Genomic DNA, 18,186 nt, shown 5'->3' on the forward strand with positions numbered 1-18,186 from the left:
GGTCGTGACCTGGTCAGGGGGCTCGAGCCGTACATGCGGGGGCAGCCACGCAGGCCGTGTTGCCTGGACTGCAGCCGAGCAAGAGAATCATTACGTGTGGGCGCTTTTAATGTGTTATTCCAATCTCCAGGGGATGAAGCCGGTAAACAATAAAGTAATTCAATTATAGAACTGTCCTTCCAGAAAGAAAACAAAACACCACAGCCTTTTCATTTAGTGATTTTTCACTTCTCAGGCCTCCTCAGCAAACAGACTGGGAAATGCCAGATGTGCTCTGGCAGTGGTTTGGGAAGAAAAAGAAAATAAAAAAAAGCCGTCCGGTATAAATTCATCCCCTGTATTCGGATTAAGGACTTTCACCAAACCCCCTCGACGTACTTTGGCCAGGACTGTATTCCTCGTCCGGGGCCCATCCACAGGGGCCCCATAGGAAGGAGAGAGTATCTCTCTACCCTTATATGGATAGATTGTGGTTAATATTTCACCTAAATTCGTAATCAAAATGTGACGTTTATGACTTGGTTGAGAGATACGTGAGGGGGAGGGAGTCGATGTAGGAGATGGTACTTCTCGGCTAACAAGGAACGTGGGGGAGGACACCAGGTTTCGACAAGGTTCAGATTTGCTGCAGAGAACCTTCATCTTAAACTGGACAGGAGACAACGTGAGAGATCCTAGACAGCGAATATTGGGCGAGGAAGCTTCTCTTGATCACAAAGATATCAATTCTCGGGACGCCCGGGCGGCTCAGGCCGCCTGCCTTGGTTCCAGGATCAAGTCCCACGTCAGGCTCCCTGCATGGAGCCTGCTTCTCCCTCTGCCCGTGTCTCTGCCTCTCTCTCTCTCTGTGTGTCTCATAAGCCAATCGATAAAATCTTTAAAAAATTAAAAGATACCACTTCTTCCAAGCCTGCTGCCACCCAATGTGCCGTAGAACGTCGACCAAGTAACAGGTCGGTCGGGCCCCTGACTGTAGGAACCACGCGAGTCCAGACTAACCGTCCTCCTTTCAGGTAGGCTCCTACTCCGCTTAGCCACTGGCCGCGTGGCCCTTAGGTCTTGGCAAAGAGCAAGGAAGCCCCGGGGCCGGCACAGCGTGGTCGGTCTGAGGCTGGCAGCAGGGAGGGCCTCCGAGCATCCCGACGGCTGCGGCCCGCGGCCAGGGCTGGGCTCAGAGCCCGAGCGTGCAGGGGGGCGCGGGGCCCCGTGTGCAGGGCCTCCGGCTAAGCCACGCAGACCCCCGGGCTCCGCTTCCACCCCTGGAGGCCTCAAACTGGGCCCCGACAGCTGAGAGCGAGTCAGTCCCGGAAGCTCTGGGACTGATGAGCCGGCACCGGGGGACAAGTGTCGCCTGCCTATGCAGGGGGCCCCAGCGGGCCCGGCCTCGGAGCCCCTGACCAGTGCCCGTGTGCCACTCGCACAGAAGACCCTCTCTCCTCCGAGGAGCCCCTCGGAGGCGACGTGGCCTCGTCTCAGTAAGCCGGGCCCGGGGCGCGGGGTTCAGGAGCCCAACGAGCAGAGGGCGCCGAGCCGGGTTTTAAACGGATCGTACGGCTGGCAGGGGTGACGTGTCGGGGGTTTCATTCACGTTGAACACCAGGCCATCTCCGTAAACCATCTTTATGACTTCCAGCGCGTTATGCAGGTACAGCGACAATAGACGGCGCGTCCCAAGGCGCCAGGCGCGGCCGCTGGCCTCCCTGCGGGCTGTGCTTCCCGTCCCGCTTCCCAGGGTGCAGGTATCGTGGATGATTTGTTCGCGGACTGAACCATATTTATTTAGTTTAACTCACGTAGCCTTGTCCGTTGACGCTGCTTTGCCTGTGCGACTCCTCCTCATACGTGCGCAGTCGGCCCACGTGAATGTCATCTTAGTGTCTCCTCCCTCCTCCTTGCACAAAAAAAACGCGAAAGGAGCCTTTGTCAATGCAGTCGTGGACGCCGCACGGTAAGGAAAACGCACAGATGTGCGTGGGGCTGCTGGGAAGAAAGTCGCCCCGCGACAGCCTTGTGCTGAGCACGGAGCTGCGCCGGGAGGCGGGATGCGGGATGCGTGCGCTCGCCCTTCCTGCCCGTGTGAACGCTCTCTCCTCTTTTCTTTTCTCCTGACTCCCCCCAACCCCCTCCCCGTTTAACAGCAGACAGACCCAGGGAGCGCTGAGTGAATCCGATGACCCCGAAACAGGCTGTCTAACCGATAACAAGCCAACTTCTCGACACTTCTATCCTGTCGCCTTGCTGCTCGTCAGCTCACACCTGCTGGTCGTGTGGCTTATTTTAAGTCTTGCGTTGCTATTAGCCAAATACCAATAAGTCTCACGCTGCATCCCTTTCTTTTCTACAAACGACGACGGACTTTAAATTACGGGGGCGATGCTGTAATATTTCTACATTTTCAGATTCACAGACTTTAAAAAAAAACAAACAGTGTTTGAACTGTAAGTGTTTTGTTCGTTTTTCCTAAAACCTACGAAAAAAAGTAACTATGCATTGAGTTGTTTTGCTCTTTTGTTCATGGAAACGTGTCCCCCCCCCCCCCCCCCCCCCCCCCCCCGTTAACTAGCTCAGAAGAATCTTTGAATTACTGTCTTTGGAATTAAGACAAAGAACAGAATCCTGAAAGCTTGAAGCTCTGCGCCTCCTGTTTCTCTCCCCCATTCAATTTATCAGAAACGATTAAGAGTGAATTTGCACAACGAACGCACTGACCCCCTGAGACGAGTCTCAGACATGTGGGAGGTTCCAGACTTTCTCTCCACTGTGCTAATGTCACTGTTGCCGTCAGCCGATAGGACCTGCTGTTTGGTTCCGGGACCTGTTCGTTATGTTGGTTCTTGGCTTCGATTTGCCCTTTCCTGTCAAGTGATCTCACGGCGAGAATGGCTCTTTCTGTTTTGTAATTAAACTAACCTGTTTGTAACGATCGTTTGGGTTGATTTGGCTCCCGGAGTCCTTTTCTATCCTTTGTACCAAGGTCTTGTTTGTGTCCGACACGCCGTTTTCAGCACCTGTGACTTTCTGTCCGTCTGTGCTCGAGCCCCGTCCCTTCCTGAAGCGGCGACTTGGACCAGGCTGTGGGGAAAGCCCATCCTCCTCTTCGCGGCACAGCTAAACTATGGGAGTTTTCCTTTAAAATAGAGACGTTTTCCTTTAAAAATCTATAGGGCCAGACTTAATGAATTAAATGCCTTATTCCTAGAACCTGCATCCTTAGGGCTACATGTAGATTTTAATGTGTTTTAAAGAGACTGAGAAGTTAATTTGTGGAAAAGTCATAAAAAGGCAGATATATTTATGAAACTAAAGTGAAGCTGTATCGCGGAGCAAATTATATTTAAAGAGTTTATTAAACCTTAAGTATCTGTTGAGAACAAAGAGACTTGAATCATCTCTTTCCGAGGGCAATAATGGTATTGGGCCTGGCCTAGGATTTAATTTTGTAAGATGTATCATCATTTGTGAAAAAAAGAAAAAATGTAGAGTTGAATCTTTGTTATTTTTACTTGGACTGTTGCTGCAACTCTGCATTGAACAAATAAAGCATATTTATTTATTCTGTGTTTCATGAAGTTGTACTTTTTCCCCTTTCACCAGAGAAGGATGCCGCATAGAGAATGTACTGAAGAATGTCAAATGCAGAAAATATGCTTTCAACATGCTACAGCTGATGGCTTTCCCCAAGTACTACCGACCTCCAGAGGGGACTTATGGAAAAGCTGACACCTAACTTTGCCAACACGCAAATAAACAGGAACACAAACACGCCTCAGTCGGATAATCTCCGCCCTTTTAACTTTTCTATTGTCACAAAATCCGTGGAGGAGGGTGATCAGGGACGCTCGCCCAAATCTAGGGATTACTTGAATTAGGTATTAGCAGATTAGTCTGAAAGGAATAATCCATTAGAAAAATCTTAAGTGACATTGTGATCCTAGTTCTCCGCTTCCGCACTTTGCCCCTGTGCTGGGTGGGCTCCACGTCCACGTCCACGTCCACGTCCTTCGTGGAGGCCGTAGCCACAGGCATTCTGAGCAGACGCAGGTGGGTTCCACAGGAGGGCACAGGTGTCTCCGAGCGGGATGCTCGGCCTCCAAAGTGGAGACGGGGCGGGGCGGGGGAAGAGAAGAGAGGCTCAGACATGTTATCTCACAGCCGTCGTCACGTGGGACCTTAGGGCCCATTCGTGGGAGTGGGAAAATATTTTTCCAGCAAATTAAAATTCGGTAGCGTCAACGCGCAGTCTTGACTGTAGACGTGGGTGGCAGGTGTGCCGGTGACGACTCGGCCCCCAGCAGGCTGGGACGCGTCCTCCCGGGCGGACAGGTGACACCGTCAGCCCACGGTGGAGGTGCTTCCCCGTATCAAGGGATCTTTCTAAAACTCTGACTCGTGTGGGGTCGTGTGGCCCCGTCACCCAAGCGGTGACAGAGAAAGCTGCCGGGTGGAGGAGAGGAGCACCGCACCGCAAGGGACTGCAGCCGCGGGCAGTGAACGACGACCAGCCTGCTGACGCCACATGTGAAAATCCCCATCAGCCTCAGCCTTATGCAGCCAAGCCCATCAAAGCCAATAAAGCACCTTGATGCTTCCCAACAGCCAGCGCGCTGCGGGGCAGGGCAGGCGGGGGGCGCGTTGCCTGGCACACACCGTGTGTGAGGGTCCTCCCAAGACCCTGCAACCCTGACGCGCGGGAAACGGAAACGATTATTCCTGTTAACCCGAATCTGAAATTGGTTCTCAGTAAAATCGCATCACAGGTTCTCCAAAATTTCAGATTAAGCAATAGCTAGAGAGACCGTCTTGCACGGTGCCATCGGAATCGGGCAAATCAGAGCACACGGGCCGTGGGCCCCCAGTCGTCCCAGTAGACGCCTTTAGAACCACGGTTACGAGCTCTGATCCTCCTAGCCCGGGGCTTGTCTATTTTCCAAATGGCCGTGCTGGGAATACGTGAAAGTCGTGGAGGAATGCTGGTTAGTCTCGTAGAAATTGGCATTTATTGCCAGAATCGAACCTTCGAGAACAACGGCCTGAATTAGGGAAACCCATTTGCTCCCGATGTTCAGAGTTTATTGTTCTCCTCACCCATGGGAAGAGAACGCTCTCCGGGAATGAGCCTCCCCTCGGAAACGCCGGGGCTCGTTACACAGACACCCCCCGGCCGTGAGCACATTCGGGGTGATGCTACGGGGTTTTCCACAGCTGGTGGACAGCTCCTTGGCTGACGCGTCTGTTGAGCTAAGGGCTCCAGACACATCTCCAGACTCATGCTGGGTTTTTCAGATGACCACAAATTTTAGATGACCATTTGGGGCTTTTCATAGGAGAATTCTCAATCCGCTATTTTAGCTAGTGACGTGCGGGCATTACATTTGAGGCCATTGACACACGGTTTTTTTTTAAGGAAAAGATGCTGTATACTGTAGATGTAGCCACAGTCAAGGCTTCTTGGTGTACTCCCTTATGCTTCATTCTCCGTTCTAGTGATTAATTTTTGAATTGTTCAATTTTATTTGGAAATGGTAGGATTTTGTGGTTGTTTTCGTGATCCCGCTGGATTTCACGTGCAGAGGCTGGGATGACGGAGGTTTCCTTGAATAACAGTGAAGCCTCATTCAGCATATAAGTTCCAAGAGAAGTCAAATGAAAATGTATCGTCCCGTAAATACTCTTTGTATAGTCATTTTTGTTTGTATTTTTAAAAATGAAAACTCGAGACTCAAATCCGGAAAAAATATGTATTAACTAGAAAGCCCAATAAGTAAGGTGTTCTATTTGGGAGGATATCCCAAAAATCTTTCTTCTTTTTTAATAAGTACTGGCAGAGAAGTCTCAAAGCCTCGAACTTTATATACAAATACACAGAAGTTTTCTTTAATTATCAGCAGAATCATTTGCCTTTCCCTATACAAAGCCTGAATATTTGCACACTTTTAAAAGTGGGTTTCATCAACAGAATTCATGTTTCATATCAACAACAATACTGCTCCTTTTCTGAGACATATTCAAGTATTGTCGGAAATCCCCTTTACTATTTCTTAAGTAATTAGTTTTCTAGATCAAAGAGCAAATTTTAAGAAGTTTTAAAATGTCCTTTGTGCAATCACAGCCTAGTTATGCTTTTCTCTATTTTTATTTAAAAGATACACCAGCAGGCCTATTTCAAGAGATCAGATCGAGCCAGAAACGGAACCAAGAAAATGACATTTCCAAACAAGATAATTTTTTTTTTTTGGTTTTGCTAAAAATATGTTTCCCCTCTAATGTTATCAAATGCAGATATCAATTCTGCTTAACTATGTGCAGAGTTCTACAGAAAACATATCTAAAAACAAGGGAAGGTGACATCTTGATTATGTTTGACCCAGTGGCAAAAGACCCAGAGCCTCAAAATGTTCCACGAAACAGCTAAGCACAAACATTTCAAATATTTAATTGAAGCAGACCCACATTTGGATGCATCCATTAATTTCTCATGTGGTTGTCGGGCTTTTTTCCCATATGAGTGCTGTCTTAGATTTTGTCTATACCCTGCCTTTGCTGTTGGATCAGTCTAATAATCCAGTGAGTCAGAGCCACGATTTGATCCTGCTGACAAATGGTGCTAAAATGACCAACCAGCTAATTAGAGCAATGCACCACGTGACTAGCCTCCAGTTCTTACTTTTTTAAGACTAATTCCTGAAAACTATGAAGTCTTTAAAAGCTAGCATCTGGATGGAGGATACTTCCCTTTTTTCCCCCCAACTACATATGGCATTTTGCATAAAGTAAGACTCACAGTGGAAAAGAAAAAGATGTGTATGGAGTAAGGCTTTCCCTCCCTCCTGACCTAAAGCATGATACATGCCACCGAGAAAGCGTACCCGGGGTGGCCTGGAACTGGCTCGTGCAGACTCCTGAGAGCTGGTCATTAAATTTTCAGGAATTTTGTAAGCCAGTTGTTAAACACACCGTCATTAAATATTAAAATATCACAAGCAATTGAATAATTTTTACAAAAAAAGATAATCAAAACTTACCACTTCCTAATTAGATTCCTTCATTTTTCTCTTCGCCTGTGCTTTTGAGGTTAGTTGTGTCCGTGGTATCTGCCCAGTGGAAGCAGCATAGCCTCAGGGGCAACTGGGCCTCTCTCTATGACTCCACACCCAGTAACATCATATGGGCGGCTTGAAACTGACCACAGGGGGGGTTTTCACTCGCAGAAATTGCCAAATGCTGAAAACTGGGACTTGTGATTCCTGGAAAAAGCCAGTTGTTAAACATTTACCAGCACACAACTGGATGACACCATCACTTTTTTCCCCCAGCAATGACAAATAATTAGAAGCATTATAAAATTAGTAATACGGGGGATCCCTGGGTGGCTCGGTGGTTTAGCGCCTGCCATCAGCCCAGGGCGTGATCCTGGAGTCCCGGGATCGAGTCCCACACCGGGGTCCCTGCATGGAGCCTGCTTCTCCCTCTGCCTGTGTCTCTGCCTCTCTCTCTTTCTCTTTGTCTTTCATTAATAAATAAATAAAATCTTAAAAAAATAAAATAAAATAATAAAATAAAATAAATAAAATTAGTAATATGGTGTTAAATGTAGTCAGGCATCTTAAGTTGGCTACAATTTTATTTTGGTTTCCCCCCTTTTTAAAGACACTTATTAGGCCGTAAGTAATATTTCATGTTTATATTTTATTCATAATAAAATTATATAATCATACAGATGCATTTAAAAATGTATCATCTCTCTTGATGTTCTGCAAGGGAAATCTTAGCAGTGCAACTGTAGTGTGAGCAGTAACAACCGTGGGCTAAGTCCAGGGAAATGGGAGCCTAACGAGAGCATCACTGAAGGTGTGCTTCAGTGCACATTTTTAAGTTTATGATTTTAGCATTTGCTAAAGGCAGGAAAAACGGTAACATATCACTGTGTCCAGATCCTAATAAATATAGCTCAGCTGAAACCCAAACTGTTAGATTAAGCAAATGAAACTCTGGCGGTTTGCTAAGACGCCGCAGACGCGTTAGATGTTTGATTTCCACGCCTGGTGGCCTATCAGCTGTTTAACTCAATACGCAGGGCACCTTTTGTAATCTTTAGGAAACAAATTAACGTTTATCACAGATTTAAGAAACTGGCCTGAGAAAAACCGCGATCAGCAGTTCCAGAGGGAAGCTAGCATGTGGAGCACAAAGCATCCCTAATAGCTGGAGGCTTTACAAATTATGCACCACTGACTAGAATGAATTGCTGAGCGTTGTGCGGTTGATTGACAATTTTAGTGTGAATTGACATTCATTTAGCTCAGCTGCAGTCTGCAAAAGCTATGCTTCCCCCCCCCATGTTTCTATTTTACTGCTTTGCAAGGAAAGCTCTAATATATCCTTTGTTTCTTCAGCATTTTTAAGTTAGAACTTTCTACCCAGACAGATGCTACCTATAGCAAAACGGTCTTTAGAAACAGAATAAAATAAAATTCATGTTGAGATAAAATATTGTGAGCCAATTAGGTGCAGAGTGAATGTTTGGAAATTTGGATTTTTACTTTCTGAGTCACAGCGCACATTAATCAGTCTTTGAATTTTATTTCTAAGCAAGTAAGAGTATAAAGCGCTTCCAATATCAAAGAAACAAAGCATAATGGGCTGCTAGTAACAAGGAGGTAGAAAAAAAATTATAAGGTAGTATCAGCACCCCCCAAAACATTATACATGCAATTAGGTATTCCCAGCTTGAAGAATCTATTCTCATAGATTACATAAATCTTTAGAATAATAAATTAAAAACAGGAAAACAAGGCTCACAACGAAGCACAGCGCCCAGACAGCCTGAATATCAAGAGAGAAAACCGAACATTCGTTGATGTTGCCTGACAAGCCATTATCTTGTTTACCTCTTAGTAAATAGAGTTCTTTACCATGATACTGCACTTTCCTACTCACGGCGTGAATATATTCACAAACTTCCTAAAATCGCTGAAATTACTCTAAGGTCAAAAAGGCATAATCCAGCAGCCCATCTTCAGTGATCACTGGGTACGGCTTCGTTGTCCGGGAGGCAGTATTGACTCACAGATTGGCCAGATTGCCTTATCCTCTACACAGTCTTGCAATGTTTTTTTTGTTTTTTTTTTTTATGACTGTCAATATTTAAAAATATTTCATGTCAAAGGACTCTCAGCCTGTTTAAAGGCAGGCCCCACGTGTCTGTAAGCGCGTAGACACTCCCATTTCCCCCCACAAGAGCTACCCTTCATACACGTACACTTTTCATGTGGATACTTTATTATTTTGCTTAACCTAACATCTAGTGTTCGGATTCTTATGGTACTTACCTGAAATGCTGGCATTTGTTTTCTTTTTGTTATGTTAAATATATATTCTAGATGAGCCAATAATGTATATTCCTAGGAAATGGGGCACAAATAGGCTAGATCATGTTATATTGGCGTTTGAAGAAATATCATTTTATTTTGTTGTTCTGTGTAAACCATATTCATTGTACACTGTGTGTATATTTTTTTAAATAAATGTGATTTTTATTTTTTATGTTTCTGTCTTTTTCTCCCTATCACACTTTTTTTTTTTCATTTTCATCAACGTAGCAATGTGTAAATGTTAATTAAAATAGCAGAAGGGTAGGCTACATAATATTTTGAAGAGAATAGACGAGTTTTGTGCTAGGCCGCAATTTCAGAGCAAATCTTATATTGACACTAGGTTCACCTCCTATTCACCAGCAGAATGCATCTTTTCGAGTTTCCATTCTGTAGGAACAAAATCAACCACAATTTATAAAAGAATTCAAGAACCGGGTATCGGTGCTTCAACACCGGGCGAATCACTCATCTTTGTTGCCCAGACGATGGTGGAGTCACTTGAGCACATGAACGAACTTCTCCTACAGGCTGTTGGATCTGATCATTCACACCTCATAGTAGTAGCTGGTGCTGGAAGGCAACTCCAAGGCTTCCATTATGTCTTGTTGCCAAAAAATTAACCAAATGAGGTCCCTGCTTGCGTGTAAAGGGAGAATGATGTTTTGCCAGCTGGAGCATTTCCAGAGCGTTGCTGATCCTGCAGCAAGAAACATTCCTGTCTTGTCATGTCACCGTCGTTAGTACATGTTTGCACCCACATGCGTGGTGCCTCCGAGCAGGACGGTGTGCAGGTGGCCGTGGGGTGGGGCAGCGCGTGGGGAACCGCGGCCAAGCACCCACGGCCTAAACTCCAGGGAGGGGCCTGAGTGCTGTGCTGTCGGAGTGGCAGCGGAACGGGGGCTCGGAGCGCGTGTCCCAGAGGGTGGAAGCGGGGGGACGGATGCATGCAGCCGGGAGAACACGGCAGGCCGCACAGGTGCAACAGGAGCACAGCAGGCTGTGAAGGTCAGTGGGAGCACACGGCAGGCCGCACGGGTGCAGTGGGGAGCACACAGCAGGCCGTGCAGGTGCAGTGGGGCACACAGCAGGCCGCACAGGTACAGCAGGGAACACACAGCAGGGCTGTGCAGTTGCAGCGGGAGCACACGGCAGGCCACACAGGTGCAGTGGGGAGCACACAGCAGGCCGCACAGGTGCAGCAGGAGCACAGTAGGCCATGAAGGTGCAGTGGGAGTACACAGCAGGCCTCACAGGTACAGCAGGGAACACACAGCAGGGCTGTGCAGGTGCAGCGGGAGCACACGGCAGGCCACACAGGTGCAGTGGGGAGCACACAGCAGGCCGCACAGGTGCAGCAGGAGCACAGCAGGCCATGAAGGTGCAGTGGGAGTACACAGCAGGCCTCACAGGTACAGCAGGGAACACACAGCAGGGCTGTGCAGGTGCAGCGGGAGCACACAGCAGGCCACACAGGTGCAGTGGGGAGCACACAGCAGGCCGCACAAGTGCAGCAGGAGCACAGCAGGCCATGAAGGTGCAGTGGAAGCACACAGCAGGTCGCACAGGTACAGCAGGGAACACACAGCAGGGCTGTGCAGGTGCAGCAGGAGCACACGGCAGGCCCCGAACGTGCAGCGGGGAGTGCCTGTCTCCGGGGTCCGCACCCCCGCGGCTCGCCCCTAATGCACGTGCAGGCCTCCCCCTCGCCTGGCCCCTCGCAGCATCTGCGCCCCCGTCACCCGGCTTTACCAGCTGCAGTCAGCTCTAACTCGTCCTCTCACTCAGCATAGAAACATTCCGGGGGCCCCGGGGGCTCAGCAGTTTAGCACCTGCCTTCGGCCCAGGGGGTGACCCTGGAGTCCAGGGATCGGGTCCCACGTCGGGCCCCCCGCAGGGAGCCTGCTTCTCCCTCGGCCAGCGTCTCTGCCTCTCTGGGTCCCATGAATAAATGAATAACACCCGAAAAGCAGCAGGGAAGCCTTCCAGGTGTCCCGAGGCCTGTACAGTTTCGCGTGCCTCACCTGGCAGCGTTCCTCCCCGGTGTCGCGGCCCAGCTGCTGCTGTCGCGCACGTCCTCTGTGGCCCGTGGGAGCGGCTGTGGCCACACTGAAGGAGGCTGGTCCTCGTTGGGGTCCACCGCGCGGCCTCACCTCCTCTACCAAGGCCTGCAGCCCCCGCCCCGCTGTCATCCCTCCGGAGCCACACAGGAGCCTGTCTCCCCAGCGTATGCCCCATCCCTGTCCCGTCCCCGTCCCCGTCCCCGCACACGCACACTCAGCTCTTCCCCGAGCCAGTTCCTCCCTCCCCCCGCCCACCCCCGTGGCTCCAAGTGTAGCCCTTATGCTTCCTATTCCGGAGCAAACTTCCCGTGTCAATCTACGTGGCCGTCAGTCCCCACTCGTCTCATTTTCCTTGCTGTGCCTGAATGACTCGGTGCCCTGCACGTGCATGTTCTCGAGCGTCTAGCAGGAGCGTGGGCCGGGAGGCCGGGCCCGGTGTCAGCCGCGGGCCAGGGGCCTCCGCTGCCGTTCGCAGGCCTCACCGTCCAGCGGGGGCCAAGCAGACAAAAGGGAAACCAACTGAAGAAACCAGAGTGTGGTGCTTCATCATCATGTGTAACGCGAAGCACATACTCTGGGAGCCTCGGCTGAGCCTCGCGGCGCAGGTGACAGGCACCCTGGCTTCGGGGTGACCTCTGAGAAGGGGTCGCTTAGATGAAGCCATAAAGGGGAGGGTCATCCGGCAGAGGCGGGAGGTCCGTGAGGAGGCAGGGTGTGCGGGGCCCCTGGGGCCATGGCGGCGGGGGGGGGAGATGGGACTGGACTTGGCAAAAGACTCAGCCCAGGAGGGGAAAGGGACTTCCAGCTGAGTTTCATGCGTGATTAGGAGCAATTAGAAGGTTCCAAGCAGAGGAACCAAAGTGACCTAGTTTATCTGTTCAAAGGAGCACTCCAGGTGCCGGGCCGAGGCTGGATGATGAGGGGTCGACAGGGAAACTGAGGCAGCTGGAAGGAACCTGCAGGGAGGCAGAAGGGCCCGCCAATGGGGACTGAGACTGGCAGGCCCTGGGCAGGGGCGGGGTCCCAGGGCACGTGAACCGGTGACACAGGCCCGACGCCCTGGCATCCAGGGCGGACCTCGGCCCGTGACTGAGAGCTCACTCATTATATGGCCTTGGCAAGGGGCCGTGTCCCCCCTGGAGGGGACGTGGGAAAGTGGACCCCGCATCCCCAGCGGGGGTCGGGCGGTGAGAGCAATGAGACCAGGCCTGGGAGCAGGCCTCGTGGGCTTCGCCGTCAGGAGGCCGCGCCCCTGCAGAAGCAGCCTGCTTTTGGTAAGAATCACTTTACTGTAAAATTGCATTTTATTTGGAGTTAGACTCTAAAGTCGCTAGTAAGATAAAAATGAAACACCATTTCACTGAAATAAATGGAACTAAGGAAACAACTGTATTTCTACAGTGAGAGGCAAGAGGTTCAATGGCTTTTGGACTTGCTTTAACCCTGAGTGAATCAGTTCGTTGTTATTTTGCATGTGGCCATACGTAAGCCGAAGATAAGCTCCCTGGGCGCCCCTTGCCCCTCCATGAACAAGGGGCGAATTCACCTGAATGCAAGGATTCTCCGAAACGTGAATTGCCTCTAGAATATGGTTTTATTTCAGAAGCCCCTGACTTACTCCTAAAGAAAAGTATGAAATTGCACCAATTTTCTTTTTATCGAGAGAAATAAATATAGAGGTCTAAACATCCCTTCACCTCTGTTTCATGTTTTGAGGCGAGGAGCATCCTCTAGGATAATATTTGTGGTTGGTAATAATTTATGTGACACAAATTGTAAGCGACTTCTTATTCGGTGAATGCGGATACAATTGGAAATGCAGTTTAGCCAATACCTTGCTTCTTTTTTCTGGTATTTGCCTGCCTACAGGTATGACATGGCCAACTCCTTCCATGAGGCCAGTTTTACCCTGACATCAAAACCAGACGATAAGAAAGAAGGAATTTAAAAGTAACATGAAGTAATTACAAAGCAATTGCAAAGAGGTAACAAATAACAAATAAATAAAAATAAAGGTTCAATTTATACATACAAATATTGATGTTAATATTAATATATAATTAATATATTAATATATTATATTAATATATTAATTTATATATACAAATATACAAGTTCACTATACAAAAGTTAATGGCATTTCTATATTTCTACCAATAATCAATTTAAGTGTAAAAACAATACCATTTACAAAGGCACAAAGGCCAGTGAATTGATACAAGCGTAGCTTTTTCAACAAATGGCACTGGAACAATTGGATGTTCACATGCAAAACGTAAGGCTTCGTGAATACCTCAGACCTTGTACAACAACCAACCAAAATGTAAATGTGAAACTATTAAACCTCTAGACAAAACCATAGGGGAAAATATCTTTGAGTTTGGGTTAGGCAGACGGTTCTTAGATATAATAGCAAAAGCACCAATCATAAAACTAAAAGAGCTAATTAACTTACCTTTATTGAAATTAGGAACTTTTGTTCTGCATTTAACATTGTTCAGAGAAGGAAAGCCCAGCTTCAGACTAGAGGAAAACACGTGTGACTGATACGTCTAACAAAGGATTTGCAACTAACACTGTACGTAACCCTTAATACTCAACAATAGGACAACAAGGTACTCAAACATCATGAGCAAAAGATCTGAACAGACATGGTGCCAAGGGAAATATATGGCCGGCAAATAAACACACGAGAGGCTGTCCAATGGGTTTAACCAGTGTGGAAATGCAAATCAAAACCATAACGAGGGATCCCTGGGTGGCGCAGGGGTTTAGTGCCTGCCTTTGGCCCAGGGCGCGATCCTGGAGACCCGGGATCAAATCCCACGTCGGGCTCCCGGTGCATGGAGCCTGCTTCTCCCTCTGCCTGTGTCTCTGCCCCCCTCTCTCTCTCTCACTGTGTGCCTATCATAAATAAATAAAATTTAAAAAAAAACCATAACGAGACACCACTTGAGTATGGGGAGCAATTGGAATTCTCATTCCTTGCCGCTGGTGGGCATGCATGGTGATGCCCCCCTGGAAAACAGTTTGACAGCTTCCTGGACAGTTAACATAACCCAGTCACCTTATTCTCAGGTATTCACCCAAGAGAAATGAAAATGCATATTCATCTAGAAACCCGTACACAAATGTTTATGGAAACTTTATAATTGCCAAAACCTGGAAAACAAGTCAACTACCCTTCAACCACTGAATGGGCAAAGTTACTGCAGCACGTCCATACACCGTGACACTCTTCAGCAGCACAGAAGCATGGACTATTTCTTTACACAACAATATTGATGACTCTCACATTCATTTTGCTAAGTAAAAGAAAAAAAAAGTATCAGACTCAAAAGATCACAATTCTCTATGCTTTCACTTGCACGGTATTTTGGAGTACAAATACTGTAGGAACCTATAAAACATCAGTCGTTGCCAAGAATTGTACGTGAGAAGAGGGTTTGACTGCAAAGGGATAGCATGTTAAGATTTTTGGAGGTGATTGAACTACACCGTATCTTGATTTGGGAAGTATATAGAGGACTCCATGAATTTGTCAAAATCCATAACCTGTATAAAATTAAAATGGATTTTCGCTGTGAGTCAGTTTTTTTTATTGTATGCCAATTTTTTAAATTAATCAAAATGTTAAAATAATAAAACACAATTATTTTTAAAATTTTTTTATTTTTTAAAATTATTTTTTTAATTATTATTTTTTTAAAAAATGCAAATTAAAACCATAAAGAGATACCAACATATATCCACTAGAATGGCCAAAGTTGCAGAGACTTACTATATCAAGTGTTGACAAAGATATAGATAGATCTCAAAGTAATTATGCTGAGTCTAAGAAGCAAACAGAATTAGACCACTTAGCATATGACTATATTTATATAAATTCTAGAAAATACAAACTAACCTATAGTGATATAATTAAGTCAGTGTGTGTCTAGAGATGAAGCTTGGGGATGGAGAAATGGATTATGAAAGAGCACCCAAAAATTTTGGGGGGTGCTAAATTACCTTAATTGTGCCAATGGCTTCATGATATAGATATGTAAATAGAGATAACAGATAGACTGATGATAGATGATAGATGATAGATGATGGATAAAAACTCATGAAACTGTGCACTTTAAGTGCTATAGATTGTATAAAATTTATACTCAATAAACCTGTTTTATTTTTTTTTATTTTTATTTTTTTTTAATAAACCTGTTTTAAAATGAAAGGAAAAAATGCTAATCTTACAAAAACTCTTCTGAAGGATAAAAAAAAAAAAAAATAGAACACTTTCAAACATGTTTTATGAGACCAGCATAATCTTGATCAGGATACCTGACAAAATTATTACAAGAATAAACAATCTCTGGCCAATGATCCTATCATCATAAATATAAATATTTGCACAGAATAACAACAGCTGGATCAGTTAGGATATTTGAAAACAAATATATCACAAAGAGGCTGAGATTTTTCCAGGAATGCAAGATTGGTATGATATTCAGGTTTCAGTCCATATAATTAACCACACCTAAAGAATAAAATGGTAACATCATGTGGTTTCTTAATAGATGCTAAAAAAAGTATAAACTTCAATAAATCAGAAATGGAAAGGAACTTCTTTTACCTGATAGCTATCTTGAAAACTTATACTGAACGGTGAAATATTTGTATCACACACCTGGAAAAGATATTCTTCAGAATTGAATTGGAAGTTTTAACAGCACAGTAAGGAAAGTAAAGGGGGGCACCTGGGTGACTCAGTCGGTTAAGTGTCTGCCTTTGGCTCAGGTCGTGACCCCGGGATCCTGGGATGGAGCCTCGCACCAGGGCTCTGTGCTCAGTGGGGAGCCTGCTTCTCCCTCTGCCTCTTCCTCTCGCCGCTCATTCTCTCCCTCTTTCTCTAATAAATAAAATATTTTTTGAAAAATTTCAAAATATATGTGAATTCTGAAAAATGAAATGAGGGATGCCTGGCTGGCTCAGGGGTTGAGCATCTGCCTTCAGCTCAGGGCGTGACCCCAGGGTCCTGGAATCGAATCCTGCATCCAGGTCCTCACAGGGAGCCTGCTTCTCCCTCTGCCTGTGTCTCTGCCTCTGGTTCTGTGTGTTTCTCATGAATAAATAAATAAAATCTTAAATAAATAAATTAAAAAATAACGAAATAAAATATATGATTATATGATTTTCATATGGATTTTTTTAAATTAGAAATAAAATACTAGAATTAAGAAATGAATTTAGCTAGTCATTCAACGTAAGTGAAGAGAAAGCGATTACATTTCCATACACTAGTAGATGAAAAATTCAAAACTATAGCTTTTCAAAACACATAATTTTCAGTTGCTTATCAAATGCAGTAGAATCACTATAACAAAAAACACCCGGGACCTCAATGCTAGAGATTCAAAGCAATCCCGAACAAAATCACAGCAGGTATTTTGATAAAAATTGGCAAGTTGATTCTGAACGTTACATGGAAATGCAAAGAGAACTAAAAAACCAAGGCACACTTTCATAAATTGAACAAATCTGCAGTACACACACAGTGAAATACAAAGATTTACTGTACAAGGAAGGTAATTCATTTTCAGTGCAAGTTTAGATGAACAGTCAGATAGAGCTGAAAGTCCAGAAACTACACTCCATCTATTCAGTTACATGAGTGGCAGCCAATGTGGTGGGTGCAGAGCAGTAGGGAGAGACGGTGCATCCATTAAATGGCCCTAGGGAACTGGGTATCCATTCCAAGGACACCCTGCCCTACTCACATTAAGAAAACAAACAAACAAAAAAAATCAATTCCAGGAAGATTTTTTAAACGTTAATGTGATAGGTAAAGAATTAAAGCAACTTGGGGCTCTTGGGTGGCTCAGTTGGGTAAGTGCGGGACTCTTGATTTTGGCTCAGGTCATGATTTCAGGATCATGAGATTGAGCCCAGCAATGGGCTCTGGGCACGAGGGAGTCTGCTTGAGAGTCTCTCTCTCTCTCCCCCTCTGCCCCTCCCCCAGCTCACACTCTTTCTCTCTAAAGTAAATAAGTAAACCTTTAAGAAATGAAATTAAAGCACCTATATAATAATAAAGATCATCTTTAGCGGTAGCTAAAGATTTCTCAAACAGGGCCCTTTCGAAGAAAACATTGATAAATTTGTCTTCGTTGACATGAAGAACTTCTGTCCTAAGGAGAACATAAAAGCACTGACCATAGAACAAAATGTTAACAAATGGCAACTATTTAAAAAATGAACTCCTATTCCACAAATGACATCATTAAAAGCATTAAAAGAATAACCCAGAATGAGAGAAGATATTTACAATATTTATAATCGGCAAAGTGCTTGTTTGCAGAATATTTAAATAACTCTCACAAATCGTTAAAAGAAAATATGTAAGGTAACCCAATTAGGGGTGCAAAAAGAAGGTATCCAAGAGTATGTGTAATACCTATCCTCCCTAGTCATTTGAAAAATGCAAATTAAAATCACATTGAGAGGGACGCCTGGGTGGCTCAGCGGTTGGGCGTCTGCCTTCGGCCCAGGGCGTGATCCTGGGGTCCCGGGATCGAGTCTCACATCAGGCTCCCCGTAGGGAGCCTGCTTCTCCCTCTGCCTGTGTCTCTGCCCCTCTCTCTGGGTCTCTCATGGATAAACAAATAAAATCTTAAAAAAAAAAACAACACATTGAGAAACGATGTACACATAGAATGGTTAACATTGAAACCCTAACAGGTCAAATATTGGTAATACAGTAAGGACCA

The 18,186-nt window shown here is 45.9% G+C and overlaps 1 protein-coding gene across 7 annotated transcripts in view; it reads left to right on the forward strand.

The window, feature by feature from the left end:
* The window catches only part of INPP4B (inositol polyphosphate-4-phosphatase type II B), a 440,596-nt gene extending 434,930 nt beyond the window's left edge, over positions 1-5,666 (forward strand). For 4 of the 7 annotated variants that reach the window (XM_072755179.1, XM_072755182.1, XM_072755180.1 and 1 more), the window contains one exon: positions 2,139-3,553. In XM_072755179.1, the coding sequence (XP_072611280.1) occupies positions 2,139-2,313 (175 nt within the window). In that variant the 3' untranslated portion in view covers positions 2,314-3,553. Of the gene's footprint in view, positions 1-2,138; positions 3,554-3,594 lie in introns of those variants that run through there. The other 3 variants (XM_072755181.1, XM_072755184.1, XM_072755185.1) reach the window with 2 other exon arrangements.
* The last annotated feature ends 12,520 nt before the right edge of the window (positions 5,667-18,186 follow it).

The sequence above is a fragment of the Vulpes vulpes genome, chromosome 4 (assembly GCF_048418805.1).
Source record: "Vulpes vulpes isolate BD-2025 chromosome 4, VulVul3, whole genome shotgun sequence".
In the NCBI taxonomy this organism is placed as follows: Eukaryota; Metazoa; Chordata; class Mammalia; order Carnivora; family Canidae; genus Vulpes; species Vulpes vulpes.